The sequence below is a fragment of the Jatropha curcas genome, chromosome 2 (assembly GCF_041381405.1).
Source record: "Jatropha curcas cultivar XTBG-Jc1 chromosome 2, XTBG_Jcur_1.0, whole genome shotgun sequence".
NCBI lineage: Eukaryota > Viridiplantae > Streptophyta > Magnoliopsida > Malpighiales > Euphorbiaceae > Jatropha > Jatropha curcas.
In genome coordinates, this window is record NC_143152.1 from 29,170,269 (window position 1) to 29,182,671 (window position 12,403).

At 28.7% G+C, this 12,403-nt stretch overlaps 2 protein-coding genes across 2 annotated transcripts; one reads left to right on the forward strand and one right to left on the reverse strand.

Annotated features, from left to right (window-relative positions):
* Positions 1-3,325: 3,325 nt before the first annotated feature.
* LOC105632469 (protein RGF1 INDUCIBLE TRANSCRIPTION FACTOR 1) lies at positions 3,326-5,582 on the reverse strand. The gene is made up of 4 exons (XM_089718417.1): positions 5,334-5,582; positions 5,012-5,242; positions 4,391-4,606; positions 3,326-3,971 (listed from the first exon to the last, which is right to left on the reverse strand). Exons 1-4 carry the CDS (start codon positions 5,394-5,396, stop codon positions 3,744-3,746), a joined length of 738 nt encoding a protein of 245 aa, XP_089574543.1. The 5' UTR covers positions 5,397-5,582; the 3' UTR covers positions 3,326-3,743.
* A 6,059-nt stretch (positions 5,583-11,641) lies between these two features.
* On the forward strand, positions 11,642-12,403 carry LOC105632470 (putative gamma-glutamylcyclotransferase At3g02910). The gene has a single exon (XM_012214853.4). The coding sequence runs from the start codon at positions 11,709-11,711 to the stop codon at positions 12,264-12,266; it is 558 nt and encodes a 185-aa protein (XP_012070243.1). The 5' UTR covers positions 11,642-11,708; the 3' UTR covers positions 12,267-12,403.

Here is a 12,403-nt window from a genome sequence, read left to right on the forward strand (position 1 = left end):
GAATTTTCTTCAAACACTTTGTATGTTTTCCCTTTCACTTCATCGATTCTTTGAAGTGTTCAAAGCTCAAATCTCCCAATTTTAAGCATTATATTTTACTTCTCAATTTAAGTAACGTACCTTGGTTTCTTAAATTTGCTATCATCTTTGTTTATACTTTTAAATTTAGGAGGCATTTGGTTCAGTTATTTCATGCAGTTGATAACTGTTTCACACACTACAGCTACGTTGTAGATGTTTGGTAAGTTTTTTTAATCAACAGTTGATAGTCAATAGAATTCTCAATCAACTACTGTTTCTATCATATGCCCTCACTAGTCATTTTATTATCAATATTTTACCAAATACGAATAGTAATCAGCTAATCGCTATCAACTATCAGAAATTCACTATCAGCTATCTGCTGATACGAACCGCTAAACCAAACGGGGCCTTATAATTTTTCTTTTTGGATATTAACGAGATTAGTATTATAAGGTCCAACTAGAAGGATAAAACACTCGTATATACAACGGATATTTACTTCATCCATGAGGATCAAACTCTTAATCTCATTTAAAGGAGAAGAATATCCATCCCAATACCTATAAATAGTTTAAACCTATAATTTAAATGAATTCAAACACGAAAAGATATAATCCATTTTTCATTAGAGACAAATTATCATCAAAATCTATAATATTCAAATTGTAACTTCGGCTAACAATTACTATAATTAATCAATTTAAAGCTATTCCCACACATATATATATATTTTTCTTTTTACATGTACTTGAGAAAAACATTTTGATTTATACATAGCTAATTTGGTGTTTGTTAGCAAGTTCTTTTTGCACTTCCCATTGAAAAGGAAATAATGACAAGATAATTGCCAAATAAAGAATTCAATAATTGAGCTCTAACAAAAGTAAGAAGAAAGATTCAATGAAGAAACTTCATATTAATTTCATAGTAATGTACATTTATTTGGATAATATTATTAAAAATAGCAAACACAAGACCTAATCTAATAATAGGTTTCATGATTGTTCTTGTTCCTTGTTGCCCCAAAACGACAAATTAAAAATAAAAAAAAAATTTATAGTCTTCACCAAATTCTTGTTTCACGAATACTCGTATGTAGAAATCCTCTAGGCCAGCATACAAGTCTTAGGACTTGTTTGGATAATGTACTAATAAGTGTTTGAGAAAATTTGAAGCAAAAAACTATCACTTTCAAGTTAATATTCCCTAATTTATTTCACGAATGATTGTGAAAATGAAAGCAGTTTTCTTTTATAGATGATTCTTATATTATTTTAAATTTATAATATTTTGGTCTTGGTACGAATTGTGTTTCTTAAATCGACTTCTTGTAAAAAAAATTGAATCGAATCGAATTAATCAATATCAATTGTTTTTCTTAAATCAATACAATATTAATTACTTGAAAAATTACTATAATTTGCATGTATATTAAATAAACCTGGTTAAATTGTAGAATGATTAGGGTTTGATTCATATAGGGAAATATGAATTGACAAAAAATATTTACAAACAAAACTTTTGGCCACCACCAAGCAACTACCACAATAAAAGTAATAAACATCATTATATTATTAATTGAATGCAGTTATTGTATTTTGATCCTCTCATTATCAACTAAACCCACTTTTTTAGTGCATTTTGCAACTTTTTTTCAACAAAGTACAACGCAAAAGATGGGTGATAAAAATGGACGGCTAAGAACTAATCAGAGTACAATTATTGGAGCTAGTGGGACACGTGCCATTCAACTGAGTAAACCAAAGAATCGTGAAAGTGATGGCAATTTTCTGGTACGGCAACTTGCAAAGGACGGCGTGCGAATTGCGTAAGAGATATTAATTTTTTAATTTTTTGACGGGAGAAATTAATTTTTTTAAGAAATAAAAAAAAGAAAATAAGAGAAAAATGTTGCTTTACCGGTATTACCGGTAAAAAAAGACAAAATACGTGTCGATATCACAGAAGTTCCTGAGACTAAATTGCTTCCTCCGTGACTACACCCTTCCACTTTAACTTAATCAAAGCGGGACCCACCAATTCCACCATGGAATCTATTTTTAACTTAAAATTTTATTCATTTTTTTTAAAGAAAATACAATTTTATTCTTATATTTTGCTAGAATATACTTATTTGTCCCCGTATTTTTTAAATATACTAATTTTTCTTTACGTTTCGTATCTGCTGCATTATATTACTGTATTCTTTCGCCAATTTTTTTATACTTTCTCTATTAAAAATGACAGAATACGGAAACAAACTAATTATAATTTAACAAAATATAGGGTCAAAATAATAATTTTTCCTCTTTAATTTATTGGTTTAATGTAAAAAAAAAAAGGATATTAGAATGAATGCAAAATATAAGGAAAAAATATTAAATCTTTAAAAATATAAAGATAAGCTAATGTATGTTAATTAACTATATGACTAAAATAATAATTATTCTATTTTTTAAATTTTCTATAATATATTTTTACGCTCGGATAGAAATATGAAATGCAATCCACTTCCCCTTAGCTACATAAATATTATATATAGAAAGTAAATTTATTCCAGCTAAAAATTAAATTTTCTTCATAATACTGTATATCCATTTTTCAATTAAACACCAATTAGGATGAAAAATTCATAATTTCAGAGTTTTAAAACAATATTTAATAGATCAGCAATATTTTATTTTATTTCTCTTTTTACTATTTTCTGAGAAATTTATTCCTTTCACATTATATGTATATAAAAGTTAAGATTTGTAGCTTTATAATAATAATTCTTAAGAAATTTATTATATAAAATTATTGATTGAAAGGACAATTAATGTTGAATATAGAAAAGTTGAATGCAGTTTCCGCACAAACAAAACTTAATGACGTAAAATCTTCTCGTAATCAACTAATTATAATTAATTAATATCATATCTTTGAAAGTTAAAACTTAAAATAGGACGCAACATAATAAAATAATAAAATTAAAAAACAAAAACTAAAATTATATATTTACTAAATTAAATAAGAAATCAACTTCCAAGGTCTTAATGCTTCTTCTAAACAAATAATTAAAAAGTAATTAGACAAAGAAACAGAGGGAAAGCGAGCTTTTAAGCAAATAATTACAGGATGCTAAAAAGAATCACTAAAGATTTCTTTATGAGTGTTAACAAAAGATTAGTGTGAAGTACCCAAAAATTTTTGTATCTAAAACTTTATAGCCACATTACTAGAAGCTGTTAGGGGGTAAACGCACAAATGAAAACCTAAACGACAATAGTACGAACAATACTACAAATTAAAGTACAAACAATAACTCAAAAGTACTCACCATTCATTTCATTTTCACAAATACATTAGTACATCTTTTCTCAACAAAGCTACAATTTATATATATAATATAAAATATATGTACATATTGCACAATTCATATAAATTAGCATATCAAAAGCCTAGCTAGTTACATCATCCAACTCCTAGCTATTCAGCAATATCTCCTTTGATCTGTGTTTTTTCTTGGTTTCGGGTTCATTTCGGTCTCTTCTTTTTTTTTTTTTTTTCACTTATTTATTCTTGTTTTTTTTTTTTTTCCTATATACAAACACCGGCCTCCTACCACAAAGGCACAGGTGTTAATTACTGATTTATAATTTGTAACAAGAGATATTAATTTGGGAGAATATACTAATTAATTATGATGATTTTTGCATTTTTGTGAACCATATATATAATTAGTATTCTATAATGAAACCTCCCATTGGAGATCTATGAGGGACTCCCTTCCTTCTCTTAGCAGTTCTGTAATTAAGGGACGTTGGTGGTGGTGTTGATGGTGAAAAGCTTTGAGTTTTGCTTTTGTTACCATTTCCTCTGTTGCTATTCATCGATTCTTCGGTGTCTGATCCTTCTATTTCCTTTCGCATTTTCTTCTTTCTAAAATTCTTCGATGTCCCAACAATCTATTCACAAACAATTCAATATGTTTTTTAATTTGTTTGAAAAATAAAAATAAAATGTCACAAATAATTAATTAAAGTGTGTGGGGCATAGTGCAACATTTTTTTTTTTCTTCTTTTTTGAGTGAATGAAATGTGGTTGTTGGGGCATAGAGAATAATTAATGTATTTGCCATGGAAATGCGATTTTAACCTTTAAGTTCATTTACCATGAGAAAAATATGCAAGTGGACATTTGACCTAAGTATTTTTTTTTTTTTTTTTTTGAAAAGATAGAAAGAGAAAAAAAGACAGAAATCCATTTCTAGTAAGAAAATCGAAGAGAAACAAATTAAAGAATTAAAAATAAATGGGTTAAATCGAAGAAGTTGTAGTGGAGAAATAATTTAAAAAAAAAAAAAAAAAGGAGGAGGAGGAATTACCTTGCAACCAAGAGAACAGAAACTGAAAGAATCAAGAAGGCTACGCTCACAAACTTGACAAGTATTAGTAACGCCTTTGCCTGGCCTAGGTTGAGGCCTTTCATTCAAGAAAACAATTCTTGCACTGTTAATAATGTAGGTTTGAACTCCTGTTATGTCCAAATATTTCTGAATCTCAGACACTCTAATCACGTCGTGGTACGATGATCTCCTTATCTACAACCATTAAAAAAAAAAAAACAATAATAAGAATCCATTTTAATAATTTCTTGAAATAATTTATATTAATAAAAGAATACAATAATAAATAAATCCATGTTCCAGCTGCTGCCCTTTTATCAAGCCATGGTTTTAGGATTCAGTACCCAAAAGCACATGTCATTGGTCATGAAACCAATGCAAAATTTATGTGACCAAAGCTTATCATTAGAGACAAGAGGCATAGCCAATCACACAAAAACCCCACCATCGCAGCTTCTAAGAAACCGTAAAAATTGCATTTAACTCGTTCTTTCAATACTTTTATCGATTAATTAAATTAAATTTGAATTTATTAGAACCTCACACCACCATCAGAAAATCAAGAATCAGTAGTAAGTAAAAAAAATGGCATATATATACCTGAATGGCTCTGTGATCTTTGTGATAAGAGAGACAAAGAGAACAAAGGGCTCCATTCATGCAATCCAAGCAATACATATTGCATTCACTCTTATGAGCATCAATATGAAGCTTACAGTGAACAAAGAAACTTGTTTGCAACAGTGGACGAAGCCATGGCGGCCATTTAATATCTTCTATATCACGACCACCATTACTATTATCATCATCGTCATCTGGACCTCCACCTCCCTAAATTCAAGAAAATAAAAGATGGGTTTTCAATATTCTTGCAAGAAACAGCAAATTAAATGTATATATACATATGAATGTATCGATTTACCATGATTCTTCTGCTTTTGGGTTTGATTTCTCTTACAGTGGGTTCTTGATCATTGATGATCATCAGACTGTTTTAGAGAGAGAGAGAGAGAGAGAGAGAGAGATGAAATGGAAGGTTTCTTTGTTTCCTGTTTATTTGCTTTTGTAGAATAAGAGAAGACGGAGAAAGAGAGGGAGAGAAAAGAAAAGTGGGGTAGTAGCTTGTAGTGGTGGGTGGAGGATGGGGGTGTGGAAGGTGCTTATCTTTGGGCTTAAAAGTCTACTCCCGAACCTAATATCCGAACCTAAACCAAAAATTAGATGCGTTTGGTTTAAGGAACTGACCTTTCCTATTCTTGTATATATATTCTCCATTTTCTTTTTTATTGTTTTTCTTTTCTTTCATTGTTGTCGTTTTGTTAGATTTTTTAGTGGTTGAAAATTATGTAATCCAAATTATTTTATTCAATTTTTAATTAATTTTAAATCAGACGGACCTGCCAATAAGTCGAATTATAATTAATACGATAAATTATTGCATATGTATGTATATATTGATAATAGTGCTTAAATTTATAATCATTATCTAAATTATAAAGAATGAGCTCATATAAGATAATAAATAATAAGAATATTTTTAAATATATTAAATAATATTTTTTCTGTTTCATAATAAATTGTTTCTGAGTTATTATTAATTTGAGACATTGAAATTAATCGTTTTTTATATTAATTAAAAAACAGTAAGATAAAAATTATTTTATTTCTTAATTAAGAAAACAATATTTTATTCTTAATTATTCGTAGCAAAAATTAAATGGAATGGTTGTTTTGAAACGTTTTTTTTTTTTTTTTTAACAAAAGAAGGAAAAGTGTTTAGTTAAATAATCTGATATTATATTTTTACAGTATAATAATTTATATTTTTTTGTTCATTTTTTAAAAGTTGTTTCGTATAAATTTATTTAAAATAAGAGTCGAAAGGTTTTTTTTTTTTTTTTTTTTTTAACATGCACGGTAGGAAGCAAATACTATTCTCTTTAAAAGTACTTTCGAGAGCCGGAGCAGAATTTTACCTTGTAAATTTTCTCCATACACAATATTTTATAAAAAATTTAAAATTACTTGATTAAGGAGATCGAACATTTGGCTCAGACCATTTTAGTTTTGTTTTTCACATGAAAGTTTTACTTGGACACTATTATAGTTTTCATTTTTTCTAAATTTAGGTTGGCCATTTGAATTATTTTACCAAAAAGAAAAAAAGAGAATCATAATAATGTACAAATGTTTGTCTGTTGTGTTTGAAACTGGGGTGGTGTTCTTTTCAACACGTCAAAAAATGGTGAATCAGCAAAAGGAAAAGGGTTGAAGACATAGCATGTGTTCGATTTATGTTCTTCTGCAATTAACGACATAATTTCGACTGTTGAATGAATCCTGTTAGGTTTAAAGGTTGGCCTGACTACTGGTTTCAAATCAGAACTAAATTGAAAGCAAATCGGTAAAAACTGGGATCAATGGTTCTTAATTTCAAATTGTAACTGAAACTCTGTATTTAAAATTGAGTTTTGATTTTTTAATTTTTAGATTTGGAACTGACGATTATGGTTCAAGCCAGACGGTTTTAGTTTAAAATCCTGAAAATCATGTTTTTAAAGAAATTTGCAATTTATGTTTTTAAAATAAATTTTAAGAAACTTTATTAAGTTTTTTGAATTATAATATTTATTATTATTTCTTCGAGCTCTAAGTCTAAAATGGACTTTTATAAAGCTTGAAACAAATCATCCAATTTTGGTTATAAACCGAAACTGGCGATTTCAAAACCGTCTTAAAAATATTTCTAAAAGCAATTTGGTTTCGATTCTAAACTAAAACTAGTGATTTCGAAACCGTCTTAAAATTCTTTCTAAAGCAACTCGGTTTCGATTCTACCTTTCTTATAATTCAAACAGGCGATTTTGAAAGTAAAACCGGCAGATATGGAATTGTGGTTGTCCCAATTTAAATGTCAAATTACCCGTTGAAGTTTCTAAAGAAATTCAATCCGGCATATAATTTATTTTTTATTAATTACACGCCTCAATTTTACTTTAGTCAATCAAATCTAATTTTTGAATACAATATTATTTTTAGTTTTACCCAAAAATTTTCAAAAATTCAACAAAAGCAACAATATAACAGAAAAATTTTTGAACATTAAATACCAAAAACTCAAAAAAAAAAAAAAAAAAAAAAACCCAAATTCAAATCCTAATTTACTATTAAAAATTTATTTGATTATATTAAATTTGGAGGAATCAAATGAAGTCTTAGATTTTCCAAACTTAAAATCAGGTGGATATATACTTATTTCTTGTATGTCTAGGTTTTCCATAATCAGAGAATCGGCAATTCCTAAATTCTTTTGAGATTCTTCTCTTATTACCATGTTGCTTATTTAATCAAGTGAAGAAAAAGGCTTAATGAAAATTTTATTTTTGTCTTTAAGGTTTGACAAGAATCTTAAAAATTTCATTTATATCCCTATTTAAGGCCATGCAACTATAAAAAAAATTTGTAAATTCATTTATCAATTAACAATATATATGGAATCTTATATCAGTTCATTTGCAAAGTCACAAGTCTATCTATAATGATTTACTACTCTTAAACAAATTGTATGGAAAGAGATTTAATATGATATATTATTAATTTATATTGTTACTTAAAATAAAAATTAGGTTTGCATAACCAATCTTTTGAGAAAGGCTTTTTGCTTTTGCAAATGCCAGCAGAATAATTCTATAATTCATTGATGGTGTTGCTGTGTTAGGTACAAAGTAAAAGAATTTGCAGAGTTCATTTACTAGCAGGCTTCTAGCCATGCCTAGCTTTTTGGGATGATATGTTCAAAACTTTCCAAGTATAATTCCTTTACTGCATTGTCTTTTGTCTCATAATTTGACCATCCAAAAGTAGGAGAATATGCACATATTAATATGGAAATTACAAAAAATTTTTAAAAAGCATCGCATGAAAATGCCATGTTTGCTTACTGCAAATTAGAATGATATGCAATTGACTGCAGTGATAAGTGATCTCAATCTCTGTTAAAGGTGATGATATAAATTTGATCATCGTAAAGCATGTTTATCGAGACAGTAAAAAATATTTACGCTGTACGAAAATTAGACCTCAAAATTCTATTAAAAAAAAAAGAATGATATGCTATGAATCACAATACTATTTTATCATTTATTCAAATTATTAATTTTTATAATCACTTTCAAAATTATATATTGTAATTATTGTTTATGATGTTGTAATTATTAGTCAAAAAATAATTAAGTGAAAATCAAAGTCATACAATAATACATTTACGCAAGTAATAATAAATACATTAAAAATGCTTCTAGAAATTTGGAATTTGAAACCATCTAATACGGCACTTGTCAACATTAATCCCAAAAGAAAATGAGCAAATCATTTTTTTTTTTTTTTTTTTTTTTGAAGTGTTTTAGTGTGATGTAGTCTTTTCCTTTCACAAACCGTAAGACTACAAACAACTCTATAATCCTATCACCATCGTCTCATTGCCTCGATTGCAAGATAGTTTTTTGATTTGGGATCCATTTCTTTGAATAAAATGATTTGTAAGGAAATATTTTTCATAAGTTTTTGTTATTTGACGCGTTCATGAAAATAAATCAACGAAAAATATTTTATTGATCAAAGAAAAACTACATCATTTTTAAGAAAAATGATTTTCAATTTTCAATATAGGAAAATATTTTCTGAATATTTGACAAAATTATCATAATCTTATAAATATTTATTTTTTAATTTATTAATCACTAGTAACTAGCCACTACCATTGATCGTCGTTTACTACCAGCCACTACCACCAGCTTTCCAACGACTTTCATTTTTTTGCATTTTTTTTCATATTTAATAATAAAATGTTTAAAATATGAAATTCTATTATTATAAATATTTTTATTGTTTTATAAATTAAAGATTTTAATAACTAATTTTCAATATTATAACAAATAACAGAAAATAAATCATTTGGAATATATTTTTTAAGAAAAATATTTTGTAAAAGTAAGTTATTTTTCGGAAACAAATGGAACCTTAAATTCATTAGTTTCGTAGGACTTAAATTAATTAAATGTAAGAGAAACCAAAGTAATTAATTATAATAGCTCAATCATCCTTTATCATAAATAAAGATGGATTCAGGCTCTAAAATAAAAGGGATTAAAGAAAAATTTAAAAAAATTAGGAAGGTAAATGAAAGAAAATTTTACAATTTTAAACTTAATGGAGGCGAATGCCCCTCTCCCCCACCATAAGATCCGTGCAATGGATCTTAGGGAAAATATTTCAATCAAGAATTAAAAAAAAAAAAAAAAATCTAACAAACCCTTTAAAAAATTAGGGCAAAATCACCACAATAGAAAAAGGTAGTCACCTTAGGTTAGGGAAGGATAGATATTAACAAAGGAAAATGAAATAATTAATATTGATATGGCATGCAATGCTTATAGTAGCATATCTACAATAAAATATATAAATATAGTTTTTTTTTTTTATTATTATAGTAGCACACAGTTAAGCAGTATCAAAGCCACTTGATCACTATTTAGAGCACTAAATTAAATTTAGTGATTAGACTGAATCCACTTGGTGTATTTGATAACAATTAGGCCTGTATTCTTGATGTGAAATGTGATGGATGCCTTTCTCGTTTATTCTGATTTAATTAATCAAGCACAAGTGGTCTTGCCTTTTTTATTTTTATTTTTATTTTTATTTTTTAAATTCATGAGAGGCTAAATAAATTATGGGTGCATGGGCATTAGCCATTGGGCCTGTTGGGCTAAACAGACACATTACCGTATGGGCTGAACCATTGAGATGCGCTTCATGTTCCTGAGTAGTTGGGCTAAGCCTGGGCCTCATTTAGAAATTCAACAAAAGTTTTAGTAGTTTTTAAGACTTTTATAAGGTCATCAACCCAATTTAAAACTTGAGGTAAACATGGCCATGCGATCTTCGATCTGGTCTAATTTTAACCTAAACAGAGTTAGTTCATTTTGCCTAACAAGAAATAGTTCATTTTGATATAAATATAATAAGTGAGGCCCAAACCCAACCCAATGAGTGAATGAGCAGTGAGTAACGTCTTGGTCTTGGTCTTGGAGGAGGTAGAAGTAGTAGGAGGATGAGGTACGGAACAGGCATTGATTGACACACAGTTGGCACATGGGAGGGCGGAACAACAGAGGGCATATCATACATACTATATGATAATATGTGGGCTTTCTTTCAGGTACGGACAGGTCGGTTATTTGTACTTTTTCTGCTCTTTCGTTTTTTGTACAGTAGCTAACTGATAATAAGTTGAGCCTCCCTTGAAAACGCTGCCCAAGGAAACAACCAGTCCTTTTTTTTTTTTTTTTATCCATAAGTGCCCTTTTGTTTTTGTTTTTCCTCGCTAATAACGTCGCAAATGTACAAAATAATACAGTTGTCTTTGTGGGAATAATGGGCTTGGCAAGGGCACCCTTGGGATTAAGACGATGCGGATCATATGGCACGATCTTGTCCACATGTAAGAAAGAAAGAATAAGATGCCTAACTTATCAAAAGATTTTGTTTGATTTGTTTCTTGCTTCCTTATCTTGTCATTTTAGCAGTTCCTTTGGATCATTTCATCGATCAATATGTTAGAAAGGGTTTCAGCATTTCAATTTGAACGTATTAGCAGAATGTTTTTTTGGTTTTTTAAAATTAATCAATGCAATTTAAATTTATGGGTTCACTAATAATTGATGAGTTAGCCCAATCTAATAAGTCCTATTTCTATCGTTGAAAAATAAAACAAAATAATAAATTTTACATTGAATAAATAATAAATAATTAAATTACTTATAATTGAATTGACATGAATTTAGCATATACCACCTTAAATCTATTAGCAATGAGATCAAATAAAATAAATAAATTTTAAAATTAAAATATCAAAATAAATTAAAGCAACTAAAATCACATAAGTTCATTCATTTAAAAAATTATAAATATTTTAATTTTTAGATATTTTAGCTTGTCTATTTTGGAATTTAATTTAAAAATTGAATTTCTAAATTATCAAATTATCTGACATGACTCGATAATATATATATATATATATATATATAAAATTTCCATTTTTTCATCAATTATGTTCTGTTTATTAAAATCTAAATTTTTGAAGAGTATTAAAATTTAATTTGAGATTAATAATAATATATAAGTACGGTTTAATATAAACCAACCCACCAGTCCACTATAAATAGACCTATCATCTTCTCTTCTCCCTCTCGTCGCTGCCAAAGGAAAAAACATCAACCAAGAAACAGGAAAAGAAATGGGCATTGAAAGAGAGGAAAGCGAGCCCAGAGCTATTCCGACGCCGACGCTCATATTCACCTACGGAACATTAAAGAAAGGCTTCTCTAATCACGCTCTAATGCAAGATCTGATGAAAACCGGAGACGCCGTCTTCAAAGGTAACTACCGAACCGTAGAAAAGTATCCTCTCGTATGTGGGCCATACAGGGTCCCATTTCTCCTCAACCTCCCCGGAGCCACTGGATCCAAACAAGTAACCGGCGAATTATACGCTGTCACCGGTAAAGGACTCGCCCGCCTCGATGAGCTGGAAGGCACAAGCCGCTTCCACTATGAGAGATTGCCGATAACGGTGACGGCGGATGATGGTGAGGAAGGAAAACCGTGCGCCGCGGAGGCGTATTACGCGCACAGAAGCTACGCAATGGAGATGTGGAAAAGGAATGGGAAGAGAGGGTATGGAGTATACGGAGAGAAGGAAGCGAAAGGGTATATTAAGAGGAAAGATAGGCCTCAGAATCTGAGTTTTTTAGAACAGATTCATGTTTTTGTGACCTCTATTGATGCTAATTGATCAAATTATATATAACAATATATTAAAAACCAGAGCTAAAAATTGTTAATCAATGTATAATTTTGTGTTTGTGACTGTGATTGTGCTATAGCCTTTTGTTCTTTTTGTGATATTTAAATGTGCTAATTTTGTGATTA

What these genes read in the sequence shown, in the direction of transcription:
- LOC105632469 (XM_089718417.1), bottom strand. Translation starts at nt 5,396, where the DNA reads ATGATCATCAATGATCAAGAACCCACTGTAAGAGAAATCAAACCCAAA. An exon ending in AAGATCACAGAGCCATTCAG is followed by an intron (nt 4,607 to 5,011) that starts GTATATATATGC and finishes TAATGGTTGTAG; the next exon opens with ATAAGGAGATCATCGTACCA. An exon ending in TCTGTTCTCTTGGTTGCAAG is followed by an intron (nt 3,972 to 4,390) that starts GTAATTCCTCCT and finishes GTTTGTGAATAG; the next exon opens with ATTGTTGGGACATCGAAGAA.
- LOC105632470 (XM_012214853.4), top strand. Translation starts at nt 11,709, where the DNA reads ATGGGCATTGAAAGAGAGGAAAGCGAGCCCAGAGCTATTCCGACGCCG.